The sequence below is a fragment of the Podarcis filfolensis genome, assembly GCF_964270895.1.
Source record: "Podarcis filfolensis genome assembly, chromosome: 13".
Classification (NCBI taxonomy): Eukaryota; Metazoa; Chordata; class Lepidosauria; order Squamata; family Lacertidae; genus Podarcis; species Podarcis filfolensis.
Window position 1 is genome coordinate 5,232,419 of NC_139615.1, and position 14,502 is coordinate 5,246,920.

General features: G+C 50.0%; 1 protein-coding gene across 5 annotated transcripts; it reads right to left on the bottom strand.

Moving 5' to 3' along the window:
• Positions 1 to 373: 373 nt before the first annotated feature.
• Positions 374 to 9,871, bottom strand: HES7 (hes family bHLH transcription factor 7). 5 transcript variants are annotated; one of them, XM_083581247.1, is made up of 4 exons: positions 9,703 to 9,871; positions 4,884 to 4,979; positions 3,602 to 3,707; positions 374 to 1,951 (listed from the first exon to the last, which is right to left on the bottom strand). In XM_083581247.1, the coding sequence occupies exons 1-4, from the start codon at positions 9,733 to 9,735 to the stop codon at positions 1,560 to 1,562; spliced, it is 627 nt and encodes a 208-aa protein (XP_083437373.1). In that variant the 5' UTR covers positions 9,736 to 9,871; the 3' UTR covers positions 374 to 1,559. The 5 variants fall into 5 exon arrangements, with proteins under 5 accessions (XP_083437373.1, XP_083437374.1, XP_083437372.1 ...); XM_083581248.1 differs by having other exon boundaries at positions 3,620 to 3,707; positions 9,694 to 9,871; XM_083581246.1 differs by having other exon boundaries at positions 9,694 to 9,871.
• Between the last annotated feature and the right edge of the window lie 4,631 nt (positions 9,872 to 14,502).

Genomic DNA, 14,502 nt, shown 5'->3' on the forward strand with positions numbered 1-14,502 from the left:
GGTTTTTTAAATTATTTTTTTGCCCTGCCCTTTTAGTGACATTTCAGTGATTTCTTTATAATGCTTCTGGGTCACTTCTGAACTTGACGTAATGCAAATATACAGTCACACACATATTGAATGTGCATAAATTGGGGGGGGGGGTGCCTGTAATATGAGGGAGAGACTCTGGGTAAAGTAGAGCTCTCCATCACCAAAAGTACACTAAAAAAATGATTCAGACATAAATACTTCTTGTTATATAGTTACTGATACGTATGTGTCTTCCTTTCCGTTGGGGAGGAAATGTACATCTTGGAAATTTTCTAGAGAACCCTAGAAAGGAACGAGTCCCACTCCATGTTTTTAAAGGAAATACGTTTTTATTACATGGTACATATAGATTTCAACACAAGGAACTATTTAAACAAGCAACCAAAAACATCCCAATACAAGCCATAACTGGGGGGGTGGGAAATATTATTTATAATAATAATACCTGAAAGTTTGGAGAAAAAGAAAAAAAAAGAAATTAAAGATATTTTTTAAACAAACCTAAATGGGGGGAAATTACTCGTTTTGATTTCAAACAGGCATGTCATGAAACGTTTGCAAATGACACCGGCTTGGTAATCCAAGCGCACACTCAGCCACTCGCACACACATCCAAAAGCAAACAAATCTTAGAATTCTACAGGAGACGGGGTGTTTATGCAGGTACGTGAAAATCTGATTTCTGGCATATTACATTTAGAGACAATTCCTTCCACTCCTCAGACCCTAACAGGGTGCGAACAGAGGTGGAAAACCTGTGACTTCTTGTTGTCACGAGTCCCAGGTGGTGGGGCATGTGGTCTTGGGGGTAATGGGAATTGGGGGTCCTGGAAGACCCTGAGTTTCCCATTCATTCTGTACAAGCACCCTGCTGGGGCCACAATCATTAGCCAAAAGGCACCTTACCTACGCAAGACAGCAATGTCTTACCTGTGCAAGACCAGGATGCTGAGAACTGAGCAAAGCAGCCGATCGGCTCCTTTGGAGTCTTACCCGTCGGGTCGCAACTTGAAAAAGACTTTCCTTAAACAGGCTCTTCCGCTTCAGCGGCTCAGCTCCAGAGCTGGGAGAAATCTGATGGGAGCCCCAACTTTTCCCCACCCACCGCAGAGCATCTCAGTGGTAGGAAAGGTTGCAGCCATCAGACCACTCTTCACTTACCTGCAAAGTCCTCTTGGGAGTCCCAGTTTGCAAACCGCTGATTGAGGGTAAAAACAACAAAAAACACAAAAAAAATGACCCTCTGGGTCCCTTCCATCTACGAGTCTATGAAAACCTCATTTCTAGATGTGTAAATGCTAGCAGAGTGGCTAGGTGAAGGCCCAAGCTACTAGTCCCTAAGAAACCATCTCCCTTTCTCAGAGGAGAGCGCTACATTTGAGGCAGTAAGGTGACGTCTCCATCCCTTCGTAAAGTCACCCAGCAGTGTGATCCCATCACAAAGGTTTTATTAGATAATATATATATATATATTTACATACATAAATGTTTGGGGCAGGGGGTTGGGGGGCAGGAGTGTTTGTGCTCTAGGGCCAAGGCCGCCAGAAAGCCGACGGAGGCACCAGGATCCTCTTGGCTGAGGCGGCGGCGTCTCGGCTGTGTCTCTGTTGCCCCGTGCTGGAGCAAGCCGGGTCTGGGCTCCGCAAAGATTCGCTCAGCGCCTTGACGGGTGAGAAGAAGCCCTCGGGCGTCCGGGGAGGCGATTCCTCCAGCGAAGGGGTAGGGGAGAAGACGGCGAGGGTCCAGTCTTGGCTCTGGGGCTCCGGCTTGGAGGCCAGGTAGAGGTGCAAAGTGTCCAGCAGGTGGCTTTGGACGGACGGGTGGGTTTGCTGGATGAAGGCGGCCAAACCCAGGAGACACTCCCGGAAGCCCATCATGTAGCAGGTCTGGAGGGTCCCGTCTTCCGAGGGGTCGACTCCTGGAGGGGCAGAATTGGGGAGCCAGGGAGAAGGCTGGTCACTCAAACCCTAGGGAGGTGGGCCTCCACAGCCTTGCAGGGAGTCGGGCTAGATCTCAACTCTGCAAGGCTGTGGCTCTAGAGTCCATAGAACCAGGGGATGCTCAGTGTGGGATGGAACCTAAGCAGTCAAGTCCAACACTTCCTGTTTGCCTAGAGTGGACGCAGACAGGGGGACGTTACTCCAGCCAGGAGGACTTCCTGTCACACCTGGTCTGGAGCATCCTCACCCTGCCAGGTAGATGGGCGTGGCCCCAGGAGACCCTGTAAAAGGGCCAGACACGCAGCCACCTTCCTCTTTCGCTGCTCACTTCTGATACTGGCGTATTTTGCTGTCTTCTGGTTCTCAGCCAGCAACACACGGGCTCATTCCCATATGGGATGAACTCAAACTCTCTTCTGTAACTCCCAGCTAAAGCCTGCCTTCAGGGAACCTACTGCGAGCTGAATGTGAGTGAGCTTCTTGTCGTTGCTTTTCAAAGAAGGCGGTTGCGCCTTTACTCTTTTCGAGAGGGGATAAAAGGGGGAATTTGCCAGGAACAAACCCAAGCTGGACAAAGGCAGATTGGACTGCTTAAGTAAAGGTAAAGGGACCCCTGACCATTAGGTCCAGTCGTGGCCGACTCTGGGGTTGCGGCGCTCATCTCGCTTTACTGGCCGAGGGAGCCGGCGTACAGCTTCTGGGTCATATGGCCAGCATGACCTAGCCGCTTCTGGCGAACCAGAGCAGCGCACGGAAACACCGTTTACCTTCCCTATTTATCTACTTGCACTTTGACTTGCTTTCAAACTGCTAGGTTGGCAGGAGCAGGGACCGAGCAATGGGAGCTCACCCCGTCGTGGGGATTCGAACCGCCGACCTTCTGATCGGCAAGTCCTAGGTTCAGTGGTTTAACCCACAGCGCCACCCGCGTCCCTCTTAAGTAAAGAGATTCAAATGAATCAACCAACTAGCTTTGTGCTATATGCTGGTGAATGTACCCGTATTTTTCGCTCTATAAGATGCACCAGACCATAAGACACACCTAGTTTTTGGAGGAGGAAAACAAGAAAAAAAATATTCTGAATCTCAGAAGCCAGAACAGCAAGAGGGATCGCTATGCAGCGAAAGCAGCAATCCCTCTTGCTGTTCTGGCTTCTGGGATAGCTGCGCAGCCTGCATTCGCTCCATAAGACGCACACACATTTCCCCTTACTTTTTAGGAGGGAAAAAGTGAGTCTTATAGAGCAAAAAATACGGTACTCTGCTACTAACTCACTAGCACGAGTGAGGAAGGATAATATTTAATCAATATGTCCTCTCCTACTATCTGCAACATTCCAAACACTCAGGAGGTGGTGTCAGCCCTCTGGGCCTCTCCACCTGGGCCCCCCCGGGACTCTTAAGCTCCTCCCTCCCCCCAGGCCACACCCATCTCCATCCCTCCTTGAGCATCCCTGTCTGGATGGAGGGTGGGTGTGGAAATTTCTGGCTTTGGCAAGGTGAGAATGGGGACTCCCCATGCATTGAAGAACAGGGAGCAAAGCATTTGAGCAACTCACAAACACTCTCACGGACCTGGCCTGCCCAGGTCTCTCTGATATAGCCACATACACCCCCCCAACACCCACCATGAAGGTCATTTGTACCCTGGGGTTTAGCTGCGTTCATCTCCCGCAGGTATCCTACAGCAATCTCCAAGATCTCCGCTTTCTCCACCTTGGGGTTCTTCAGAGTCTGTAAAGAAAGAGGCCCGAGAAGAAGGGGGCTGAAGGGGAAACTTTTGCAGGGAATAGGCAGTGGCTGGGGGGCAGAGCAACGGATCAGCGTGCTGACAGTCCCGGGTTCAGCTATCGGCAGGTCTAGGGAGCATAGCTGTCAACTTACAGATTTGAAAATAAGGGACCAGCAGCCTCGGAAATAAGGGACCAGCAGCCAAAATAAGGGATTTCCAGAATACAGGTATGTTCGACTTCTGAGCCCCTCCGAGCCAAAGGCAGAAAGCCCAGCCAGCAGCCAAACGAAGCCTCAAGCGGTGGTTCCCACAGCGCAGCAACCCGGCAAAGGGGATGCAGCAAGGAAAACCACCGTCACCTCTCCGCTGGGAAGCGCTGAGCAAAGGCGAGTCCCCAGGCAACGCGGCCGATTTGATCGGCACAACGCAGCCAAGCAACACAGTTGGAGTGAGCAACGCAGCCAAGCAACACAGTTGGAGCCTCCCTCCTCCCTGGCCAGCAGGGAGGGAGGGAGAGGAGCTGCTTCCTTTGAAACCCGGGAAATTTAAGGGACATCATCAATAAGGGACGGCAGCGGGACACGGCGCTGGGATAAGGGAGTTTCCCGCCAAATAAGGGACGGTTGACAGCTATGCTAGGGAGGGCTGGGACTGCGAAGGACACCTCCCACGTGCAGATCCTTCTCGCCTCGCCGACCCCCCACCCCGCCCAGGATCTACTGCTGCTAATCAACAACAGGGATTTTGCAAATCACTGCGCAGTGCCAACTTACTCTTGGGGAACATGGACAGGATAGACAAGACAGGAATAACGGTAGAGAATACCTGATCAAGTCTCCGGGGCCACCTATTTCTCTGCCAATTCCTTTTAACCAAAGCCTTCCTTTTAGAGCAGAGTCATGTAGAGCAATAGCTCCACCTGCTGGCAGTTGAAGAAATAAACGCACAATCCACTTCAATGCACTTTAAGGGGGTTCAATTAACGCTAAGGCCTCCTCGGGAAATCTGAAGGCCACAAAGCTGACGCAGACCCACGGGTCTGACACTATCCCAAACGGCAGCGGTTACGTTCTCAGGGAGAAGTCCTGGCTAGGACTTGAAGGGAATGGGGAGAGTGTGGGTGGGCTGTGGGGAGCAGGGGGGGGCTGGATGGCTGCAGGGGGCACCTCCTCACTGACCTGGCTGTGGGTCCTCTGCAGGAGCAGCAGGCGCAGTTCCTCCAGGCTCCGATTGATGCGGTCGCGGCGACGCTTCTCCGCCAGGGGCTTCAGCATCTGAATAGACAAACAATTGGGGGGGTTGACCCCTGGGTGGGGTGGGCAGCCACTTTGTAGATAGGCACTGATACACTCCATTGCAGAGCAGGATCTTCCCTTTCCAATGAACAGGTTTTGCCAAGGAGTTTAGATCTCCAAATGTACCCATCAACCACCCCACTAAAAAAAAAAGGGTTGGGGGGTAGTAAAGACAACACAGAGCTGAACCAATGGTCGCCTTGTTCCTTGCCAGCCCCCACTCTCCTCCCCTCTCCCCTCACCCACTTGCCTTTCCCATTTTGGATGCTACAGCCCCCCTCTCTCTATTCCACTCATCCCACCAGGCAGGCAAATTCTCTAGGTTAGATGGAGCCAGGGCTGGATTTAGGTTTGAAGAGGCCCTAAGTTACTGGAGGTAATGGGGCCCTTTATATGTCCAGCGGTCCTTTGTCAGCAACAAATTGTCACTGTTTTTTGTATTGAATATATGCTCTATGGTCATTTATGGGCCTAATAGGTATCTCAAGCCATTTGCCCATGTTGCCCTGCAACCAGTCCATGCAGAATGTAGGCACCCTATATATAGAAAGGAGCAAACCAGTGATATTTTAGGGGGCAGGCTAGCAGGCAGGGCCCATTAACACAAAACACAGTTGCTGTATGTAGGTTTTATTTGTTTTGTATCTTATATTTTGGAAATATACATTTCCTTTGAATTTTTTGGGGGGCCCCCAAGAGAGTGGGGCCCTATAGCTTGTTTAGCTTATATATAAATCCGGCACCGGATGAAGCGAGTCCGTCGTCCCCTGTCCCCCGCAGACACGGCAGTAGGTAGCACTTTTGCTGCCCCCTAGAGGGACGTGGGTGGCACTGTGGGTTAAAGCACAGAGCCTAGGACTTGCCAATCAGAAGGTCGGCAGTTCGAATCCCGCGACGGGGTGAGCTCCCGTTGCTCGGTCCCTGCTCCTGCCAACCTAGCAGTTCGAAAGCACGTCAAAGTGCAAGTAGATAAATAGGTACCACTCCAGCAGGAAGGTAAATGGCGTTTCCGTGCGCTCCTCTGGTTCGCCAGAAGCGGCTTAGTCATGCTGGCCACATGACCCGGAAGCTGTACGCCGGCTCCCTCGGCCAATAAAGCGAGATGAGCGCCGCAAGCCCAGAGTCATTGGCGACTGGAATTAACAGTCGGGGGTCCTTTCCCTTTACCTAGAGGCAGCGAGGCAAATAGCTGGGGGGTGGGGTGGGCTATTTTTTCTGGGATGAACGGCCCTTCATTTCACAATAAAAACGGGAACCAAACCCTGTAACCTCGACATTAACATCAGGCTGTGATTGCAGGCCTGCTTTCTTGAAAAGGTTTCTGTCAAAATCCACATAGCTCTGTTCTTCTTGGCACCTTTGGGTTTTAAGCAAGCCCACCTGGTTAGGTTGAATTTCGACGTGCTTGTTTTCAGCTGTTTTTGTTTTTAGTTTATCACCGATTTAAAATTGTTGAATGTTTTAAATAGTTGTTCTCACCCATAACTGTACAGTGGTACCTCGGGTTACATACGCTTCAGGTTACACACTCCGCTAACCCAGGTTAAGTACAGTTAACTGTACAGTTAAGTACAGTGGTACTTCGGGTTAAGTACTTAATTCGTTCCGGAGGTCCGTTCTTAACCTGAAACTGTTCTTAACCTGAAGCACCACTTTAGCTAATGAGGCCTCCTGCTGCTGCCGTGCCGCCGGAGCCCGATTTCTGTTCTTATCCTGAAGCAAACTACTTAACCTAAAGCACTATTTCTGGGTGTGTAACCTGAAGCGTATGTAACTCGAGGTACCACTGTACTTTGCTTCAGGATAAGAACAGAAATCGTGCTCCAGCGGTGCGGAGCTTCAGGTTAAGAACAGTTTCAGGTTAAGAATGGACCTCCGGAACGAATTAAGTACTTAACCTGAGGTACCACTGTATTATTTTATTCCAGCTGCAAACCACTTTGAGGTGGGTTTGTTTGTTTATTTGCCTGTTTGTTTTTCAGTGAAGCAGTGTGTAAATTTTATGAAATGAAAGAAAACATCGGAGCATTAATGTGAAATCCATTGTTCTTTATCTAATGTGGGGGCAAAATTAAAACGCATCGGCGGCTTCCTTGATATTCTGCCCATCACAGCTGCCTCCTCCTCCAGGTCAGGCATCTTCTGCAAAATCCACTAGATAAGGAACACACTTTCTCCTTCAGCTGAGCCCTCCCCGATCCTACTTGAAAACCGCCCCCTTCCCAAATGCCCAGGAAGCAATTCGCATACAGCTCCCTCCCTCCCGCCTCCCCTGGTAAAATGGGAGGGGCCTGGAGCAGCCAGGACTTTTTTCTGCCTGGAAGAATTTGCAACTTCTTAGAATCATAGAATCATAGAGTTGGAAGAGACCACAAGGGCCATCGAGTCCAACCCCCTGCCAAGCAGGAAACACCATCAGAGCACTCCTGACATATGGTTGTCAAGCCTCTGCTTAAAGACCTCCAAAGAAGGAGACTCCACCACACTCCTTGGCAGCAAATTCCACTGTCGAACAGCTCTTACTGTCAGGAAGTTCTTCCTAATGTTTAGGTGGAATCTTCTTTCTTGTAGTTTGGTTCCATTGCTCCGTGTCCGCTTCTCTGGAGCAGCAGAAAACAACCTTTCTCCCTCTATGTGACATCCTTTTATATATTTGAACATGGCTATCATATCACCCCTTAACCTCCTCTTCTCCAGGCTAAACATGCCCAGCTCCCTTAGCCGTTCCTCATAAGGCATCGTTTCCAGGCCTTTGACCATTTTGGTTGCCCTCCTCTGGACACGTTCCAGTTTGTCAGTGTCCTTCTTGAACAGTGGTGCCCAGAACTGGACACAGTACTCCAGGTGAGGTCTGACCAGAGCAGAATACAGTGGCACTATTACTTCCTTTGATCTAGACGCTATACTCCTATTGATGCAGCCCAGAATTGCATTGGCTTTTTTAGCTGCCGCGTCACACTGTTGGCTTGTTGTGAAATCGCTTTCCTTGCCCCACCCTTTCAATTCTCCCTTAATCCAACCAGCCCCAAACTGCATCCCATCAGATCGAAAACCCGCCAGGCCTTTAGAGACAGCATTAAGAAACGTTTGCCATATTGCGCGTGAAATTATTTCGCCCAGTTAAAAGAAAACAAAAGAGCATCATCATCATTTTGCAGCTCCCTCCCATAATTCTGCAACTCCTTTTGGCACAACCACCGATCAGGTAAAAAAAAAAATACTCCCCCCTCCTCCGACATATACACACGTTACTTTGTTTCAGAGCATCACGTGTTGGCGTTGTTGTTTGTTAATTATCGCGATGACCGTCTGTATGTTTTCCGTAGCTAATACCGGCACTTTCACCGCGGACTCAGCGCCCTGGCACAAGATATAAGCTCCTGGGGGTTGCAGCGAAAGTTAGTCCTACTCAAGAGAATACCCATTGGAAATTAAGGGCACGGCGAGCTTAGCTCCATTCGTTTCAGTGGGTCTACTGCCTGTGTGTGTACAGTATTGTGACGCACCCGTGCAAGAAGGAAGGGGGAGAGTGGTCTGCGCTGCTGCAAAACTGATATAATCATTCATTCATTCATTCTATTGCGTCGCCGCCCCAGGAGACGCCAGCAACAAAACCAGTGGCGTAGCGTGGGGGGTGCAGGGGGGGCGGGCCGCACCGGACGCAACATCTGGGGTTAGGGCAAATCCATGGGTTAGGGGACGCAAATCCACGGGTTAGGGGGCGCAAATCCACGGGTTAGGGGGCGCAAATTACTTGCCTTGCCCCGGGTGCTGACAACCCATGCTACACCACTGAACAAAACAACACAAATTCAAAACATTACAAGACAAACATTTAAAGACAATCAAATCTCACAGCTCAATAAATTCATGGTTGCCAAGATCAAAACCTCAGCCGAGTGCCTGGATGGAAAGGGATTTATTTATTTTTAATCCTCTCCAAAAAGTCCACCAAGCGGAGACAGGCGCCCCCCAGAGAAGGGCAGAGGGCGAGTTCTTCCTTCAGGGGGGTAGCCAAGGCGCAAGTGTGGGGCTCCACGGCTCCTATCACCCCCGATCCCGAACGCCGTCCCCTCCCCTCCCCTGATCCGCGCGCAGCCCTTGCGCAAGAGATGCGCCCAGCAGGGCGCGCGCCATCTCCGCACACCTCCCTCCAGAAAAGACCCCGCAGAGCAAGCCAGCGCGCTTCTGTGGCTAAGCAGCCGGTCCTCTCTTCCCTGGGTGGGGAAGATCTGCGTCCCACCACCCCACCCCTGGGTTATTCCCGGAGTGTGGCCAATGGCCAGGGCTGGCGGGAGCCTGGATGGCGGTGTGTAGGCGAGGAGCTGGGTTCAAATCCTCCCACTCAGCCACCGGGTGACCCTGGGCCGGTGGCACCCGGTCAGCCCAACCTACCTCGCGGGGTTGTTGTAGGGACACAATGGAGAGGACCACATTGAGCTCCTTGAAGGATGGATAGATAGCTAGATAGCTAGATGATAGATAGATGATAAATAGATAGATAGATAAATAGATGATGATGATAGATAGATAGATAGATAGATAGATGATAGATAGATAGATAGATAGATAGATAGATCCACTTTCTCTGGGTCACTCCTCCATACACACCCACCCTCTTAGCTGTCTATGCTGAGCCCCCCCAAACCCCCCCTGCACCCCCACTTTCCTTCCCCTGATGCAGCCCATATACCTTTCTCACCCCTCCTGGCTCAGAGCTCTCCGTAGTCACCATCGCCTCCGGGCTCTCTCCTGGCAAGCCTGCCTTTCCCCCCGGGGACGATGGTCAAAGTGAGCCAGCCCCCCTGTTACCCCCGCCCTCCTTTCCCTCCGCCTTCTCCTTTAATGACCCATCAGGCGCAGCCCACATCTGGGGGCGCGGGGGAGTGAGTTTGGCTCTGTTCCTTTCAGCAGCACGCGCCCCCCCCCCGCGCGCGCACACACACACACACAATGGGTGTGAAATGTGGGGCGGGGGCACCCAAATGTTAAAACTTTCACAAGCAGTCAATACCTCCAGCAGTCAACCATATGTACAATTTTATATACGTTAATACTCCTCCATCCACAAGGTTTGTTTAACTTTCAACATTTTAATTGCCCCAAATTGTTCAAACCCACCCAAATAATTCAATATCTTCTCAATATAATTATTGAGAATATATCTTCTCAATATAATTCAATATCTTCTCAAACCAATCCTCCTCTTTCTCACTGACCTTAAACTCTTTCATTCTGTGTATCTTCACAGTTAGATATTCTAAAATTATAATATTATTCAGTTTTTTCCTCCATTGGTTCACCCCCTAGCTCTTCTGCATTTTTCCAGTTACTCTCTATAACCTGCCTGGCTGCAGTTACCATCAGTTTTACCCATTTACATTCCTCTTTCGTTTTTAACTCGGTGCTACTCAGACTAATAAGAACCATTAATTTAGATATTCCCACCTTCCTACCCACAATTCCTGATGTTTCTATACCAATCTGTAAAAATCACCCAGTTAAGCCTTTCCCTTTATGGCATCTTTTCCATGCTTAGGGAGGGCGGGGCGGATCCTGCAAGTCGATTCCGCCTGTTGGGAAGCCGCAAGCTGATTAAAGGCTTCTGAAGAAGAAAAGGCCTCATATTCTGAGAAAATAGCGGGCGGAATCAGAGCCAGGGCTCAGCTGCCCGCACTGCTGTTTGAAGCATAGAATTGGAGAATTGTCGAGTTGGAAGGGACCCAAGGGTCATCTAGTCCAACCCCCTACAATGCAGGAATCTCAGCTAAAGCATCCATGTCAGGTGGCCATCCGACCTCTGCTTATAAACCTCCAAGGAAGGAGAGACCACAATAGTAGATAGTCTATGTCATGGGTAGGCAAACTAAGATCCGGGGGCCGGATCCGGCCCAATCGCCTTCTAAATCCGGCCCATGGACGGTCTGGGAATCTGCATGTCTTTCCATGAGTAGAATGTGTCCTTTTATTTAAAATGCACCCCTGGGTTATTTGTGGGGCATAGGAATTCGTTCATTATTATTTTTCAAAATATAGTCCGGCCCCCCACAAGGTCAGAGGGACAGTGGACCGGCCCCCTGCTGAAAAATTTTGCTGACTCCTGGTCTATGTCACAGGGGCCAGCAAAATTTTTCAGCCGGGGGCCGGTCCACTGTCCCTCAGACCTTGTGGGGGGCCACACTATATATTTTGAAAAATAATAATGAACGAATTCCTATGCCCCACAAATAACCCAGAGATACATTTTAAATAAAAGCACACATTCTACTCATGGAAAAACACCAGGCAGGCCCCACAAATAGTCCAGAGATGCATTTTAAATAAAAGGACACATTCTACTCATGGATAAACATGCTGATTCCTGGACCGTCTGTAGGCTGGATTGAGAAGGCAATTGGGCTGGATCCGGCCCCTGGGCCTTAGTTTGCCAACCCATGGTCTATGAGCACGCACAGAATATTTTCCCCTCATCCATGTCTCTGGGCACACACAGAGTGCTTTCACCTCATCACTAAACAACCCCAAGTCCTTCCTGCGACCCATCCGGGTTTGGAGAAAAGGGGCGTTTGACTAGTGTAGAACTGGGGGGGGGACGGTGGAGGGGGGGCGCTTGAGCCCCTGCAACTCTTATGAAGCCCATTAATAAAGCAGAAGTGGGAAATGTTAACGAAGACTAGGGAATGTGGTGGTTGGGGGGTGAGCTAGGGGGGAATAGCACCAACGCCAGCTGTGGGGAAAAATCATTACCCCCCGTCTCCCCCCCCCACACATCAGGAACTGTGAAAGTCTGCCAAATGGGGACCAGTAAAAATAGGCCCTGAAATTTGGCGTGAAAGCAGAGGGACGCAGGAGGGGTCAAAAAAGTGGCCAAAGGGGTTTATTTTTCAAGGAAAAGAGCACAGACAACCCCCTGATATGTTGGAAGGAAGAAATACCGATGTCTGTTAGACTACACTGCCCAAAGCGCTTAGCACCCACTCCAACACACTTCAGGCAGTTCCGTGTGTGAGACAGGGCACTAATAAATTCTGGATGCTCACCTCTGATTCCTGCATCGCAGGGGGTTGGGCTAGATGACTGGGGTTGGGGGTCCTTTCCAGCTCTACAAATTCTACTTTTTGAAAATGAAGTGGGGGGGGTGAGGAAGGGGTGTGAAGAATTAAGGGACAGTGGAAGGGTTTTGCCAATTTGTGTGCGTTGGGAACAGGGGCGGATTTAGGTTTGATGAGGCCCTAAGCTACTGAAGGCAATGGGGCTCTTTATATGTCCAGCTGTCCTTTGCCAACAACAAATTGTCGCTGTTTTTTGTGTTGAATATATGCTATATGGTAATTGATGGATCTAATAGGTATCTGAGAGACTCTTGAGAGTCCCATGGACTGCAAGAAGATCCAACCTCTCCATTCTGAAGGACATCAGCCCTGGGTGCTCACTGGAAGGACAGATCCTGAAGCTGAGGCTCCAGTACTTTGGCCACCTCATGAGAAGAGAAGACTCCCTGGGAAAGACCCTGATGCTGGGAAAGATGGAGGGCGCAAGAAGAAGGGGACGATGGAAGACGAGATGGTGGGACAGTGTTCTCGAAGCTAGCAGCATGAGTTTGACCAAACTGCGGGAGGCAGTGGAAGACAGGAGTGCCTGGCGTGCTCTGGTCCAGGGGGTCACAAAGAGGCGGACACGACTAAATGACTAAACAACAACAATAGGTATCTGAAGCCATTTGCACATAACAAAATATGTATTTTAACAAAGTAATTGTTGAGAGCTCCATGGAGAATGCAAAGTCCATGCAGAATGTAGGCACCCTATATATAGAAAGGAGCAAACCAGGGATATTTTAGGGAGCAGGCTAGCAGGTGGGGCCCATGACTTACATCAGAGGAGCCTACACAACACAAAACACTGATGCTGTATGCAGGTTTTATTTTATTTGTTTTTTATCTTATATTTTGGAAATCTACATCCAGTTGTTTTTTTCCCTTAATTTTTTTGGGGGGGCCCCAAGAGAGCGGGGCCCTAAGCTATAGCTTGTCTAACTATAGCGACATTTTCCCACCTTCGCCGCATCAAGCAGTTGGTCCCTTACCTTTCCCGCCCCGACCTGGCCACAGTGATCCATGCAACAGTCACCTCCAGGCTTGACTACTGTAATTCGCTCTATTCGGGGCTACCCTTGAAGCTGTCCCAGAAACTCCAGCGGGTGCAGAATGCTGCAGCGAGGCTCCTCACGGGGTCCCTGCCATGGGAGCATATTCACCCAGTGCTTTTCAAGCCGCACTGGCTCCCGGTGGAGTATTGGGTCAGATTTAAGGTGCTGCTTTTGACCTTTAAAGCCCTTCACGGCCTAGGACCCTCGTACCTACGGGACCGCCTCTCCCGGTCTGCCCCACAGAGAGCCTCAAGGTCCATAAATAGCAACACCCTAGAGGTCCCAGGCCCTGAGGAAGTCAGATTAGCCTCAACCAGAGCCAGGGCCTTTTCAACACTGGCTCCGGCCTGGTGGAACGCTCTGTCTCATGAGACCAGGGCCCTGCGGGATCTGATTTCTTTCCGCAGGGCCTGTAAGACAGAGTTGTTCCGCCTGGCCTTTGGCTTGGAATCAACTTGATTCCCTCCCCTTCTTTCTTTTTTCCTTTCTCCTCCTGTGATGAGGCTGCATTTTAATGTTTCAATGTTTCAATGCTGTATTTTAATCTTGTTTTTAAGTTGTATTCATTCAACTTGTTTTTATTATTGCTTGTTAGCCGCCCTGAGCCCGGCCTTGGCTGGGGAGGGCAGGGTATAAATAAAATTTATTTATTATTATTATTATTATTATTATTATTATTATTATTATTATACGTAAATTTGGCACTGGCAGAAGGGGGAACTATATAGGTAGGATTTCTCTCCTCCACTTGCAAGATCCCTTTCAAGCAAAAACAAGGATGGCTGCCTTCGATTTTAGCATTTCGAATTCCTGACAAATTCCTTAGCAATCCTTCCCAGGCCCCAGTCTCCCCGCAGAGAGAAACGGCTGCAGGGGCTGCAGTGAATTACTGCCCCACCTGGGCTTTGATAATGAGTTTATAGCTGGCTGGCTGGAGAGGAAGGAATCGGAATTCTTCTCACCTCCCAACGTCCCAGGGTCCCATTTGGGCCCTTGGTTTATGGGCTTGAGCATCACATCTCCGGATCAAACTCCCAGAATCACTAAGGACCACCCTCTGCTCTCCTTAGGGGGTGGAAGTGTGTTTATTTATTTATTGTACTTATTGCAATCATGTCCCATCTTCTTCTCCAAAGCCCCACGTGCTTATTCCTCTCTCGCCCTCCTTATTTAACCCCCACGCAGCAACAACCCTGCAAGGTAGGTTAGGCTGAGAGGCACTGGCGAAGCTCCATGGCCGAGTCGAGATGGTGGTTTTTTAAAAAACACACCCGGCGCTTTAACCACTATGTTGTTGTTGCTGTTGTTTAGTCGTGTCCGACTCTTCGTGGCCCCCTGGACCAGAGCACGCCA